Here is a 16,563-nt window from a genome sequence, read left to right as displayed (position 1 = left end):
GCTCAACTTCAGTTGACCAACGGCAATGGAGAGTGAAGCTTTGACATGTCAGTCACTCATGCTGGTGAAACATCAGAAAAATGGTCAAAGAAACATTGGCTGAAGAACCTAAGAGAGAAACTAACTGGCAATACGTCAGATCCACAAAAATTTGCAGCTACAAAAATCACTTTACTAACCGCCGCTTCATTATCTGTATGGAAAAATAGCTTGTAATTTCAGATCAAGGCACAAAATCCATATTTAGAACAAAATATTCATCACTGTCTCAAGGATGTACCCTTTGCAATTGAAAAATTGTAGTCTAAACTGTGTGGCTTTGTTCAGTGTGCAAAACAGTTGCAGATAATAACGTTTATATTTTTTCACATGTCACTTTCCAAATTTCTCAATCAACATTCAGAGGATAAAGAAGAATGAAATTTTGTTAAAAAATCTGATATATGGAATTTAATTCTTTGTAAACAATTTATTGTTATTGTAGTCAGTATTACATTTATTTTATTGTAATTAAACACTTTATTATTGTTATAATAAAACACTTTATATTTCCTCATTATCATTATTTTTAAATTCATAGGCATCTGTGAAATGGTAAGAGTATAGTTGATGACATGTTCCATTTGGAGGGGGGGAGAGGGGGAGAGAGAGAGAGAGGGGGGGGAGAGGGAAAGGGAGAGTGAAAGGGCGAGAGGGAGGGAGGGAGAGAGAGAGAGAGAGAGAGAGAGAGAGAGAGAGTAACAAACTGTGACACCTCCTCCCCATTTCCAGATCTGACCCTACAATCTGTATGACTTCTTAAGACTGGCAAGAAATGTTTTGAAAGTTATCAAGAAAATGAGTGGAACGTTTTCCAACCTCAGGCCCCGGCCAGAAAACTTGTATTCCATATTAAAGCAGTAATTAGTTGTGATGATCACATTACAGGGTATTTTTTGGTTGTTGTTTAGCTTAATTTCTAGAAACCTATTGTTAAACATATGTACCAATAAAAAAGTAACATTTTACGACTAAAATGAATTAAACAGATAAAGTATTGTTTATGTCCCACTAGGGTGAATCTGGAGGTCTCTCTTCACACTTCAACTGATTGAATTTGGAAACTAAGAATCATAACCTTTATGTGATCATAAACCCAATAATGTATTAGTAAACAGCTAATGTCTTTTTATTGATTGCATACCTCCAAAGACAACAGAGTGGACAGCTCCCAGCCTAGCAGTTGCTAACATTGCCATAATTGCCTCAGGAATCATAGGCATATAAATGAGAACACGATCCCCTTTCTTTACTCCAAGTGTTGCTAGAGCACCAGCCAGCCTTGAAACCTGTAAGTAATGAAAACCACATATTAACACAGACTAGACTTTTAATAACAGCAATAAATATCATAAAAAGAGAGCAACCAAAAGAACAAACCAAATATTATGCTATTACTAATATCTATGTTTATCTGTGAGTACATAGTGTGCTAGGAAGCACTGCTGTTACAAAAAACACTGCTTGTAAATTAAGCCAACAAATTTTTTTTGTGAATGACTTTTAGTTTCATACAAATGTACAAAATATGGTGCAGCAACAGGGCAGAACAGTTTCTTCTGTTAACTACGTTTGTCAATATACTCTACTATTAAAAACTGGAGGTAAATGTATTAACTTATATTATGTAAATATAATATATTTATTACTGCAAAGAAGAGGTGACTACCTATCTGTTCTCACTCCAAAATGCCGTCATTTGGATACCAAAATATTTACTGACATTAACACTAAACATTGTTCAATGGTCCAGGACTTGAATCTCTTGACTTTTGTGAAAAATGTTCATGACTTATCAGATCATTAGTCACAACCCCCTTACTGCATCAGTTATGTCAGTAGCTCTCCTCTACTTTCCAAACATCACAAATGCTCCCCAGTATAACCTGCTTGACCATCACTCCTCCAACATGCAAAAAACTCATTTAAGAATAACTGTGTTCTCATTATCTTCCTGAACAGAAATTTTGATCCAAACTTAGACTCAAAAAATTACAATTACTTAAGTAGCAAAATTAATTGCAAAACCTCTCAAAAATATTTTCCATGAAGTATTTATAACAAATAACTTGGAACACATTGGCTGATTAGTAGCCATGACACAATGGTAAAAACAACTAACATGGTGTGAACTGTCGTTGCTAATTGTAGAACATTACATATTGAATGAAGGCTGAGGAGGTCAGATATGAGGTCACATCTTACGCGATGAAGGCATTTATCTTGTTCGTGAAGTGTTTCCAAACTGTTTTCAATTTTTTTCTTTTTCTTTTTTTTTAAATTTTCGGTCCTCTATGGGAGTGTACTTACATTGAAAAGTATGCTCTTCAGTCATAGATTTATATTATTTAATAATAAAAAGCGATCACTAAAGGCATTAAAAGGTGAAAAGATTTGTAAATGATATTATAGAGAAAGCGTCAGAAGAGATAGTAAATGATATTTTCCAAAGAATTACGAAGTGTTTCTCAGAAAATGGGCCCCCGCTAAATTTTGAAAAAAAGACGCTATATTCAGTTCCGGTTCTGTAAAACAGAGTCATAATAACAATTGATTTAACACTTGAGCAGCAGTCAGTAAATAATGTCGAATGCTCCAAATTTTTAGGTGTACATATTGATGAAAACTGGAACTTGAAGAAGCATATTACTGAGCTTCTCAAACAGTTAAGTTCAGTTGCTTTTATTCTTCATATACACTCCTAGAAATTGAAATAAGAACACCGTGAATTCATTGTCCCAGGAAGGGGAAATTTTATTGACACATTCCTGGGGTCAGATACATCACATGATCACACTGACAGAACCACAGGCACATAGACACAGGCAACAGAGCATGCACAATGTCGGCGCTAGTACAGTGTATATCCACCTTTCGCAGCAATGCAGGCTGCTATTCTCCCATGGAGACGATCGTAGAGATGCTGGATGTAGTCCTGTGGAACGGCTTGCCATGCCATTTCCACCTGGCACCTCAGTTGGACCAGCGTTCGTGCTGGACGTGCAGACCGCGTGAGACGACACTTCATCCAGTCCCAAACATGCTCAATGGGGGACAGATCCGGAGATCTTGCTGGCCAGGGTAGTTGACTTACACCTTCTAGAGCACGTTGGGTGGCACGGGATACATGCGGACGTGCATTGTCCTGTTGGAACAGCAAGTTCCCTTGCCGGTCTAGGAATGGTAGAACGATGGGTTCGATGACGGTTTGGATGTACCGTGCACTATTCAGTGCCCCCTCGACGATCACCAGTGGTGTACGGCCAGTGTAGGAGATCGCTCCCCACACCATGATGCCGGGTGTTGGCCCTGTGTGCCTCGGTCGTATGCAGTCCTGATTGTGGCGCTCACCTGCACGGCGCCAAACACGCATACGACCATCATTGGCACCAAGGCAGAAGCGACTCTCATCGCTGAAGACGACACGTCTCCATTCGTCCCTCCATTCACGCCTGTCGCGACACCACTGGAGGCGGGCTGCACGATGTTGGGGCGTGAGCGGAAGACGGCCTAACGGTGTGCGGGGCCGTAGCCCAGCTTCATGGAGACGGTTGCGAATGGTCCTCGCCGATACCCCAGGAGCAACAGTGTCCCTAATTTGCTGGGAAGTGGCGGTGCGGTCCCCTACGGCACTGCGTAGGATCCTACGGTCTTGGCGTGCATCCGTGCGTCGCTGCGGTCCGGTCCCAGGTCGACGGGCACGTGCACCTTCCGCCGACCACTGGCGACAACATCGATGTACTGTGGAGACCTCACGCCCCACGTGTTGAGCAATTCGGCGGTACGTCCACCCAGCCTCCCGCATGCCCACTATACGCCCTCGCTCAAAGTCCGTCAACTGCACATACGGTTCACGTCCACGCTGTCGCGGCATGCTACCAGTGTTAAAGACTGCGATGGAGCTCCGTATGCCACGGCAAACTGACTGACACTGACGGCGACGGTGCACAAATGCTGCGTAGCTAGCGCCATTCGACGGCCAACACCGCGGTTCCTGGTGTGTCCGCTGTGCCGTGTGTGTGATCATTGCTTGTACAGCCCTCTCGCAGTGTCCGGAGCAAGTATGGTGGGTCGGACACACCGGTGTCAATGTGTTCTTTTTTCCATTTCCAGGAGTGTAACTGCTAATCTCACAAAGAAACGAATCAGCGTCTTGACATACTTTGCATACCGTATGTGGCATTCACGCACTGATCTCGTGTATTTATCTCCTCAAGGAGCTAAGAATTTTAACTGCACCATCACAATACGCATATTTGCCAAGGAAATTTGTCATAAATGATCCATTACAATTTGAGAAGAACTGTGATGTCCATACCTACAACACTAGAGGGAAAAATGATCTTTATTACCCATTATTAAATCCATCAGTGGCTCAGAAAGGAGTCCAATAGACAGTAACAAAAATCTTTGATCATTTACCCAATAACATAAAATGTCTGACACGTAGCAAATCTACAATAATCTAAAATCATTTCCCCTGGAAATTCTTCTAGTGCACTGTTGAGCCATTCCAGAAACAATAAATAAATGGAATAATATTGTAAGGTAGACAACCAGAGTCTGGAAGACACTGGACATGCCCTAATTATAAACTATCTGTCCGACATCCTGGAGGGAACTAATAAAATTTTTGAAACTGTAGCTCTTAACTGTGAATACTTTTTCCTGATACAAGTTGGCGTTTAAACGGTGGATCCAGTTCGCCTCAAGAACTTATGGGATGCTGTGTAGTTCATCTTATTCTCCTCTGTTGCTGTCTGTATGGGATCCTTTATTCGCTGCAGCGTACATCACAAGTTCTGCAGCGCGTCTACGAAGTGCATCATGTATCTCGCCGCTAGGAGGATCAGCTCACCTCAGCTTTTGACGTTTGTAATCATTGTTTTTTTCCGATCATTGGCCTCACCTAATCCATATAAACAGAATTTCACTTTACTTTCCGATATTTCCTGTAGTCAAGAATACCTTGGAATCTTTCAATAGACGCATTAGCGTTATGTGTTGTTGCATTGCCCTCGAGAAATAACCATAAGTGTATTCATTAGTGTACACTCACAACAGCTAACATCAATAATGACATCACGCCCACGTCTGACTAGATGTGCCGTGCGTTACTCTACAAGAGCGAAGCTGCAGATCAAGTCGCCGTGCCACGACAGTCGACGATAATCTTAAGTGTTGCCAACCTGCTTTAATCCCTCCCAGTTAATGTCCAGTTTGAATTTCAGTCCACCAGATGACATTTGACATCACATAACAACAACCTGACATGGGAGTTCAAAAATAGCGTTTTTCTTACTATTTTACTCATTTACAACAGGAGGTTGAAACAGAGCAATAAAAACCAGATGGCATCCGGATAAACCGCGTGATTTGATGGCCCTATGTGGGAGGAAAGCCCCCTTGTGGGGTAAAAACCAGCACCGAGCTTTTTACTGCTATCGGTTCAGGAGTTGACTAAGTGGCAGGTTTGTATAATTGTAACTTATTGTCCCACAGGTCGCTCTGGAGATGAGAAAATGATGTAAGTCCGTTTTTTTACTACTACCATATAACTTTTCTTATGTTTTACTGGAACATTGTGTAATGTAGGGTTTGAAAAAAAAAAAAAAGAAACAACGAATTTCTCATTGACACTACGCATTTGAGCTTCACTTTCGTGTGGAAATAACAGCTCCAGTTAATCCTCCGAATCAACAGGGAGCATTTGTTAAAAAGTGGGGTAAATTTCTGCAGCTCTATTGGGATAAATGGCCGAAGGTGCAACAATGTGACGACAATTCTTCAATTAAAAAAAATTAAAAAAAAAGAGGAAGCGTTCTGGCAAAGCATCGAAACGTCAACACTCAGTAAAGAATGAATGGAAGAAGAATCAGTGGAAAAAGAAAAGCTTATTATTGAAGCAAATACTTGCCAAAGGAAGGAAGGAGCGTGCTGTAGAAACAAAACGGCATAAGGTAGATTTTACTACATAAATGCCATAAAAGGAAGAAAACAGGTCAGGCAGCCGGTGGAATATTCTTTAGAGTGAGATTCAGACTTCTCAGTTCTTGGAGTAGCTCAGATACAGATACTACTTAGCAAAGTAGTAACCGAAAAAGAGGAACAAGAGCCTGCAGCTTCAGGGAAGAACAAAATTTCCTTAACACTCAATGACTTCGCTGTAATAAAGGTTCATGAAAAAACTGATACCGACTCGTTGTGGCCAAGATAATTTCAGTATTCCCAGAAGACGGTTATGAAGGTCTGTTTAACAAAAAACTGCCAGGAGCCTGCAAATTTAGTGAGACACAAGAAGAGTCACTCATTGACACTGACAATGTGATATGAAACTGTTAAAACTCACAGGGACAAACAAAGCACAGTTCCATAACGCTATAACTTTGTCAGACGACCTAACAAAGTACAATATTTACTAGGTGCCTAGTCAGCTTAGCCTCAGTCATTGAAGAGACACTACTCCTATACCACTAATAAATGCCCTATAGCAATCTAACCACCTTCAGAAAGTCTCCCAGATACTATGACCAAACTGAAAACGTACGCCACAGTCAGTCACTATACCGGCACCGCTACCAGCTGGTTTCAAACAACCCCTGCCGACAAACTCATCCAAAAAAAAAAAAAAAAGAGGATAACAGTTAAAAAAATTAGTACTTCAAGTTTCCACGGGAATGAATGGAGGTTATTGCCATCAGTTATACCTTGTCAAGTCTGCCTCGTTCTGCAGCTGTCTGTCGTGGACCGAGTCGGTTGAAGGCCTAAGCTAAGCAAGTTGCTGCTTGGGGCGCCAATCTGAGAGGGACGCCAGAGGCGGTACAACTGTAAGATTTTTATACAGGACGTAATACAAATAGGGCGTCCGCTTGGGGCGCCTAAGTGGAAGATATGTACACAGTGTGTATTACAATTCCTACTGGAAACTGACACGGATGAAAGTGTGCGAGCGAAATGGGGAGAGGGGAGTGCCAAATGTTAAGTCGCTCGTTTGGATAAATTGTCTCGAACCGGCTCTGGTCGTGGACTTTACGTCTGTCGACTTTGCGACCCGTGACGTCAAAGTGGTACCGATATTTCAGACCGCAAATATGCTTGCCACGGATTTTCCGACCCGTAATGTGAACATTCTTTCACACTTTATCCAAGCTTAGGACTAACATAGTTAAGTTGATTTTTTTTATTTTTAACTTTTTTCTTCCTGAAACAACAAATGGTTAAACTCTTTGTCTTATTTTACAAATGTTAATTTCCCACCCAGTTTTTTGTGAGAAAACCAGAGATTTTAAACATTTTAAATCTCCCGAGTTGATACATATTTTTATAATCTCTTTTAACCTTTGGTCAAGATGTATTTAACTTTTTTTATTTTTTGAAGAGGCAGGCCAATTGATTTTGTTTTGTTTGTTTAAATATAGCATGTACTGCTTCCTCCTTCAGCTTATTTATCAGAAAACCCACGTCGCGTTTCTTGTCGATCCATGTATTCCTCTACTAATCCCAGTTCTTGCATTTTCTTCCACAGACATTGCCTCAAGCGAAGATTGCGATGGGAAAGAGATGTTTCGGGACACACTGTTTTTGTAGTTTTAATTGTAGCCATTTAAATGTCTAACAATACAGAATTTGGAGATTCGATTTTTGAATCTGGAAAACGTCTTTCGTAAGTACGGACTGGTTATGGGCTAATTAAACGTTCGCTACTTGAGCCAGTGTACACGGAAAACTATTTACCGTATGGTGCACTACAGGATTTGCGCTGTGCCATGTCATGACTTGCCGTTAGGGTCCTGTACTGGTCTGGCGACATAGGGTTGAAACTAAAGCATCAGTGTGCGTTACAGTTGCAGACAGTCAACATGGGTCTGGAAAAGTAGAGCAGTGCTTTATTCGTAAAGCTGTTTTGTCAAAATAACAGCGATAGTGCTTCTGCTCTCCGCGAGTGTCGACATATTGACAGAACACGGAGAGGTCCTCTCTCTGCACGGGTTTGAAGGACATGATTCGGAAATCCGAATTAACTGGCGATTTGGGAGTTGCTCCTGGGAGAGACCGAGGGCCAATTGCAGCACAAATTGTTGAAAAGTTACTGTTGCCGTGGCAGATAAAGCTGGACGCAATGTGCGATCTTCAAACATGGGGGAGGGGTGGAGGGTACTGTAGGGAGGGGGGAGGGTAGTTGGGGCCCATGTGCAGGCTGAGAAAAGCACATGACTTCACCTGGGGGTGGGGTGGGCGTGGTCGAAGGCGTAATTAATTGATCAATTTAATTAATTTGCATATCAATTTGATATCAAAATTGCGCTGATGCCGCCATCTTCCTACTGCTCTCGTGCCATCATATACCACACGTGCTCGATTGGAGACAAGTCCAGAGCATGCTGAGTTTCCTTCTCGACTGCCGCTTTGTTACCATGACACAGGGAAGGAAAGTGCTTTCTTGTGTTTTGGGCTAATCGAAGCCCTACGTTTTGTGGCCTATGTATATGTTGACTTTAGGGGTCGACCAATGCCCTTCTTTTTACATGGCTGGTGTTATGCCACGTCATCACAGGTGCTACACAGGGCGCCTCTGTTCCCCGGTTTATTTACCCTCTCTCTCACACAATCCTGGGGCAACTTTTTCCCCAACATTGCGTAATCTTAGATATCATCCGCTGAGTGCCTCTAATTAAAATAATCATTATAGAGTGCCTCTCTGTAGCATAATTGCCTGCTTGCTTCACACATTTGCACTGCGCTGAGCCTTCTGGCTGTGAGCATTCCCTAGTAAAGGGTAACAGATGCCGCTCCAGTAGCTATGCCACTACACTATTGCCGGCCGAAGTGGCCGTGCGGTTAAAGGCGCTGCAGTCTGGAACCGCAAGACCGCTACGGTCGCAGGTTCGAATCCTGCCTCGGGCATGGATATTTGTGATGTCCTTAGGTTAGTTAGGTTTAACTAGTTCTAAGTTCTAGGGGACTAATGACCTCAGCAGTTGAGTCCCATAGTGCTCAGAGCCATTTGAACCATTTTTGAATCACTACACTATCTGTTGACAGACGACGTTGAAACCATTATCAGTCTATCCCCCAGTGGCATATGCCATCATCGAATCAAAATCGATGTCATCTTTCCAGGTACACTAATTTTTTCCGCCAGTATATCACTTAACAATGGCCTAATATAATGGGTGAAACCGGTAATCGACTCTATAAAGTTCTCAACCACAACTGGACCAGGTTTTCATTAACGTGTCGGATTATCTACTTTCTTATCGGTGGTGTTATCGCATCCTCTCATAAGAGATAGCGACTTAATCTCTTCTAGCATGTGTAAAGTTCTTAGCCTTTGCATGATACAGGCAAAGTTTGATAAAATAGAAGACGAATTAGGAAATACATTATGAAGAGAAATCCTGCATCATTGTAAGATGATTCCTGGATGAATGGATAAATAAATAAAGGTGTGTAACTGAAAAATTCATGCCTCAAGCTCGCTCGGCTTGCATTGGAATTTTGGCTTTCCTACACTAATCACAACAAAATAGCTACGAGGAGTAGTCAAAGTTTTAATTATCACCTCAAAGAAATAAAGTTACGTAATTAATCTCTTCTTTGGTTGCAAGTATATGTCTGGAATCTTTGTAAATGTTAAAATATTTGCTCTAAAGGAGCCAAAAGTATTCAGACACTTCCATGTAATGTGGAATTGACCACTTGATGCGACAAGAGGTAGACTCGTCAGTCTAAAATGAGACGGGGAATGTTTTGTTATCAGTAGAGAAGCAGTAACAGCAAAATTAGTCAGAACTCAGTGACTTCGAATCTGGACTAGTCTTTGGATGTTACCTGAGTAACAAATCCATCATGGACATTTCAACTCTTCTCAAGCGGCCCAAGTCAGCTAGTGATAGGTGAATGAGAACTGGAAACGCCAAGGGACAACCGCAGCTAAACCAAGACCTGGTAGACCACACATACTGACGGACAGGGACTGTCGAGAATTGCAGAGGGTGGCTGTACAAAATATCATGAATTCAGCGGAAGGAATGACTCGCGAAATCCAAAGTGCTACCAGCAGTTCGGCTATCAACAAGACTGTGCATAGGGAGTTAAAAAAACGGGGTATAACTGTCGAGCAGCTCTTCATAAGCCACAAATTTCCGTTGTCAGTGCTAAGTGACGCATGAGGTGGCGTAAACAGCGATGCCTCTGGACAGCGGACGACTGGAAGGGAGTGATTAGGAGTGATGAATCCGCTGTACATTGTAGCTATCCGATGGTTGGGTTTGGGTTTGGCGAATGCCTGGAGAACGTTACTTGCCCTCACGTGTAATGTAAACAGTGAAGTGAGCAGGAGATGGTGTCACGGTATGGGGGTGTTTTTCATGGTTAGGCTTGTGTCCCTTATTGCACTTAAGAAATGTCCAATAAGGAGGGATATGAACGCATTTTACAAAATTGTGTACTGCGTGTAATAGAAGAACTGTTCGGAGACGATGATTGATTGTATCAGTATGACGATGCACCCTGTCAGAAATCGGCATCTGTGAATGCGATTGTTTGTGAACAACAGCATTACTCAATTGGACTGGCCTGCTCAGACACCCGACCTGAACCGAATGGAAAATGAGATGAGGTAGAACATCGACTTCGCTCCAGACCCTGGCGTCCACCATAAGATCTGCAGCGGATAGGCACTTGGTGCAGGGAGTGGTAACTGACCCTTAACATAGACAAATGTAATGTATTGCGAATACATAGAAAGAAGGATCCTTTATTGTATGATTATATGATAGCAGAACAAACACTGGTAGCAGTTACTTCTGTAAAATATCTGGGAGTGTGTGTGCGGAACGATTTCAAGTGGAATGATCATATAAAATTAATTTTTGGTAAGGTGGGTGCCAGGTTGAGATTCATTGGGAGAGTCCTTAGAAAATGTAGTCCATCAACAAAGGAGGTGGCTTACAAAACACTCGTTCGACCTATACTTGAGTATTGCTCATCAGTGTGGGATCCGTACCAGGTCGGGTTGACAGAGGAGATAGAGAAGATCCAAAGAAGAGCGGCGCGTTTCGTCACTGGGTTATTTGGTAAGCGTGATAGCGGAAGCCTGTAAGAGGGGCGCTCTGCACCGCGATGTAGCTTGCTGTCCAGGTTTCGAGAGGGTGCGTTTCTGGATGAGGTATCGAATATATTGCTTCCCCCTACTTATACCTCCCGAGGAGATCACGAATGTAAAATTAGAGAGATTCGAGCGCGCACGGAGGCTTTCCAGCAGTCGTTCTTCCCGCGAACCATACGCTACTGGAACAGGGAAGGGAGGTAATGACAGTGGCACGTAAAGTGCTCTCCGCCACACACCGTTGGGTGGCTTGCGGAGTATAAATGTAGATGTAGATGTATCTTCTCTGGTTTTTGGTTGTTGAGGAAGAATGCGTTGCCATTCCTCCACATACTATCAGACACCTAATTGAAAATGTCCCCAGCAGAGTTGAAGCTGTCATAAAGATGATGGGTGGACACACGCCATATTAACGTCCTGTTCTAGGCATCCGGATACTTTTGATCAGATGTTATTTATAAGTAAAGGGTGACAAAATCTGTCACCAAGTTTCATCCTTACAGCAACTTTTTTTTTTTTTTTTTTTTTTTTTTTTTTTTTTTTTTTTTTTTTTAAGAGACAATGAAAACTCTGTAGCTACCCCCGGTAATTATATTTCAACGAAGCCTCTAGATTCGAGTAATGTGGGTGTATATTTGCTATTCTTCCTTACAGTTAATGTCCTGGCACGAGAGGACGTACCTTGTCGAGCAGGTCGGCGTAGGTGACGTTTCGCAGCGTGCGTGTGACGGGGCTGTCGTGCACGAGCGCGACGTGGTGGCCGCGGCCCGCCTCCACGTGCCTGTCCACGGCGTTGTAGCACGCGTTCAGCTCGCCGCCGACGAACCTGCAACAGCCGACCGGGTCTGTCAGCGCTTTAGTGCTCTACAAACTTGTCGCAACCGCCACCGGGGGCTAATGGAGCACCGTGTGGACTCTTGTCAGCCGTGGTAAACACCACGTCCGAGTGCCGCACTTTGTGGAGTGACAAGCCTCTCGGCGCTTCCGCACGTAACTTGCGTAATGTGTGCGTGCAATAGACTGCAGCCCGAAATAATTGTCTCTCCAAGAAAAACTCACTGAAAGAATGAAACTGGCCATAAGTGATTAGTATTAACGTTGTTGCTCTTGTAGTCTCCTGTCCGAAGATCGGTATGCTGCAACTCTCTGCACTAGCCTATTCTGTGCAAGCCTTTTTATGTGTAGATAACTTCTACAACCTACAGTAATGGAAATAAGTATTCATACACTAAAGCGTGGAAAAGTAAACTGCCTTTATTGACAATACGAAACCAAAAACACTAATTGGATATGCAGTATACACATTGGCCAGTCGCCAATGCAGTTATGCTGGTATATACAGGGTGTTACAAAAAGGTACGGCCAAACTTTAAGGAAACATTCCTCACACACAAAGAAAGAAAATATGTTATGTGGACATGTGTCCGGAAACGCTTACTTTCCATGTTAGAGCTCATTTTATTACTTCTTTTCAAATCACATTAATCATGGAATGGAAACGCACAGCAACAGAACGTACCAGCGTGACTTCAAACACTTTGTTACAGGAAATGTTCAAAATGTCCTCCGTTAGCGAGGATACATGCATCCACCCTCCGTCGCACGGAATCCCTGATGCGCTGATGCAGCCCTGGAGAATGGCGTATTGTATCACAGCCGTCCACAATACGAGCACGAAGAGTCTCTACATTTGGTACCGGGGTTGCGTAGACAAGAGCTTTCAAATGCCCCCATAAATGAAAGTCAAGAGGGTTGAGGTCAGGAGAGCGCGGAGGCCATGTAATTGGTCCGCCTCTACCAATCCATCGGTCACCGAATCTGTTGTTGAGAAGTGTACGAACACTTCGACTGAAATGTGCAGGAGCTCCATCGTGCATGAACCACATGTTGTGCCGTACATGTAAAGGCACATCTTCTAGCAGCACAGGTACAGTTGTTGTTGTTGTTGTGGTCTTCAGTCCTGAGACTGGTTTGATGCAGCTCTCCATGCTACTGTATCCTGTGCAAGCTTCTTCATCTCCCAGTACCTACTGCAATCTACATCCTTCTGAATCTGCTTAGTGTATTCATCTCTTGGTCTCCCTCCGCGATTTTTACCCTCCACGCTGCCCTCCAATACTAAATTGGTGATCCCTTGATGCCTCAGAACATGTCCTACCAACCGATCCCGTCTTCTGGTCAAGTTGTGCCACAATCTTCTCTTCTCCCCAATCCTATTCAATACTTCCTCATTAGTGATGTGATCTACCCATCTAATCTTCAACATTCTTCTGTAGCACCACATTTCGAATGCTTCTCTTCTCTTCTTGTCCAAACTATTTATCGTCCATATTTCACTTCCATACATGGCTACACTCCATACAAATACTTTCAGAAATGACTTCCTGACACTTAAATCTATACTCGATGTTAACAAATTTCTCTTCTTCAGAAAAGCTTTCCTTGCCATTACCAGTCTACATTTTATATCCTCTCTACTTCGACCATCATCAGTTATTTTGCTCCCCAATTAGCAAAACTCCTTTACTACTTTAAGTGTCTCATTTCCTAATCTAATTCCCTCAGCATCACCCGACTTAACTCGACTACATTCCATTATCCTCGTTTTGCTTTTGTTGATGTTCATCTTATATCCTCCTTTCAGGACACTGTCCATTCCATTCAACTGCTCTTCCAAGTCCTTTGCCGTCTCTGACAGAATTACGATGTCGTCGGCGAACCTCAAAGTTTTTATTTCTTCTCCATGGATTTTAATACCTACTCCGAAATTTTCTTTTGTTTCCTTCACTGCTTGCTCAATATACAGATTGAACAACATCGGGGAGAGGCTACAACCCTGTCTTACTCCCTTCCCAACCACTGCTTCCCTTTCATGTCCCTCGACTCTTATAACTGCCATCTGGTTTCTGTACAAATTGTAAATAGCCTTTCGCTCCCTGTATTTTACCCCTGCCACCTTTAGAATTTGAAAGAGAGTATTCCAGTCAACATTGTCAAAACTTTCTCTAAGTCTACAAATGCTGGAAAAGTAGGTTTGCCTTTCCTTAATCTTTCTTGTAAGATAAGTCGCAAAATCAGTATTGTCTCACGTGTTCCAGTATTTCTACGGAATCCAAACTTATCTTCCCCGAGGTCGGCTTCTACTAGTTTTTCCATTCGTCTGTAAAGAATTCGAGTTAGTATTTTGCAGCTGTGACTTATTAAACTGATAGTTCGGTAATTTTCACATCTGTCAACACCTGCTTTCTTTGGGATTGGAATTATTATATTCTTCTTGAAGTCTGAGGGTATTTCGCCTGTCTCATACATCTTGCTCACCAGATGGTAGAGTTTTGTCAGGACTGGCTCTCCCAAGGCCGTCAGTAGTTCCAATGGAATGTTGTCTACTCCGGGGGCCTTGTTTCGACTCAGGTCTTTCAATGCTCTGTCAAACTCTTCACGCAGTATCGTATCTTCCATTTCATCTTCATCTACATCCTCTTCCATTTCCATAATATTGCCCTCAAGCACATCGCCCTTGTATAGACCCTCTATATTCTCCTTCCACCTTTCTGCTTTCCCTTCTTTGCTTAGAACTGGGTTTCCATCTGAGCTCTTGATATTCATACAAGTCGTTCTCTGATCTCCAAAGGTCTCTTTAATTTTCCTGTAGGCAGTATCTATCTAACCCCTAGTGAGATAAGCCTCTACATCCTTACATTTGTCCTCTAGCCATCCCTGCTTAGCCATTTTGCACTTCCTGTCGATCTCATTTTTGAGACGTTTGTATTCCTTTTTGCCTGCTTCATTTACTGCATTTTTATATTTTCTCCTTACACAGTACAGGTACAGTATCCCGTATGAAATCATGATAACGTGCTCCACTGAGCGTATGTGGAAAAACATGGGGCCCAATCAAGACATCACCAACAATGCCTCCCCTAACGTTCACAGAAAATAAGTGTTGATGACATGATTGCACAATTGCGTGCGGATTCTCGTCAAACGGGCCAACTGGCGGTGAATCGAGGAGGTACAGTACATACTGACGAAACTAAAATAGCTCTAACATGGAAATTAAGCGTTTCCGGGCACATGTCCACATAACATCTTTTCTTTATTTGTGTGTGAGGAATGTTTCCCGAAAGTTTGGCCGTACCTTTTTGTAACACCCTGTAGAACGAGAATGAACAAGCCTTTACAAAACAAAATACAAAAACGTCTGTCACGTTCTCTACTGCGCTGGGAATTAAGCATTCATACACCAACAGAAAATGACACTTCTAACAAAGCCAGAACATGTTTAATACTTCGTATGCATACCCTTCCGACGTATTACTTCTCGCAACCTCCGTAGCATGGAATGGACCAATTTTCTTGTAGTTTCCGACGTGATACCTTTCCATTCTCTAAGGAGAGCCTCTTTCAAAGAGACCTTACTACGGATGTCGTGTTTTCTCACTCGCGTTTCCAGCTCACTCCACAAGTGTTCGATGTGCTTCAGGTCCGGACTCTGAGCTGGAGTTTTAAGAGTGTGTGGAGTGTTGTAGAGCAACCACCGCCGGACAATTTGCGCCGTATGTTTGGGATCATTGTCCTGTCGGAAGTAATCATTTCTAAGAAGACCCATGGCGTCAACACTCTGTTGTAAGTTCTGTTCGAGAATGTTCATATAATGAAGATATTGGGCAACAAAGATGTTTCGTTCCTCAATGGTCGTTTCCTTTCCCTTGCGGCCCATTCTGCTGTTCCACGATACCCACGTCCGACGTGCTGTTGCTTCACGGCCGCCACACGACTACACAAGTGTGGCATGCACTCCGGGGCTGCGTCAGCCGTTTGTTTGGTTGAAAGTAGTCCGCTGTATGAATACATTTTGCCCTGTCGTAGACCGTGCGGAGTGTAACATATTTTATTTTCCCAGAATAGATTCATGGCATACCGGAAGCTTCATTACCAAGAACATGGTTATCTGACGCCACATCATCGTATTCATTCGTATCGGCGCTGTGGGTGATTTACTATCCCAACACACCGTCGTTGTTTCTCACCACCTACTGTATGAATACTTATTTCCATGACTGTATATCCATTTCTAGGCTTGGTCTCCCCCTGGAGTTTATACCCTCCACACTTATTGCCATTATCTAATTCACTGTTACTTGAACCTTCAGGACGTGTCTTATCAACACAATCCTTCTTTTGATGAAGCTGTGTCAAAACACACTTTCCTCCATAATTGGAGTCATAACTCTTCGTTAGTTATTATGTCTATGTAACCCTTAATATTGTTTTACAGCGCCAAATTGAAAAGTATTCTATCTTTTTCTTGACTATACTCCTTTTCTTCCAAGTTTCGCTTCCATGTAAGGCTACACTCCAGGCATATACATTCCATCTGTGGCATGAATCAGCAAACCAGTGTTTCATAGTAT

General features: G+C 42.7%; 1 protein-coding gene across 1 annotated transcript in view; it reads right to left on the bottom strand.

Moving 5' to 3' along the window:
• LOC126470040 (acyl-CoA synthetase short-chain family member 3, mitochondrial) overlaps positions 1 to 16,563 on the bottom strand; it is a 324,267-nt gene that overhangs the window by 160,459 nt on the left and 147,245 nt on the right. Inside the window, exons 3-4 of the mRNA XM_050097536.1 lie at positions 11,831 to 11,975; positions 1,184 to 1,328 (exon numbers count right to left, since the gene is read on the bottom strand). Of these exons, the coding sequence (XP_049953493.1) occupies positions 1,184 to 1,328; positions 11,831 to 11,975 (290 nt within the window). The remainder of the gene's footprint in view (positions 1 to 1,183; positions 1,329 to 11,830; positions 11,976 to 16,563) is intronic.

The sequence above is a fragment of the Schistocerca serialis genome, chromosome 3 (assembly GCF_023864345.2).
Source record: "Schistocerca serialis cubense isolate TAMUIC-IGC-003099 chromosome 3, iqSchSeri2.2, whole genome shotgun sequence".
Classification (NCBI taxonomy): Eukaryota; Metazoa; Arthropoda; class Insecta; order Orthoptera; family Acrididae; genus Schistocerca; species Schistocerca serialis.
Note: the sequence above shows the minus strand (reverse complement) of the source record. Positions and strands in the feature narration are given on the sequence as shown.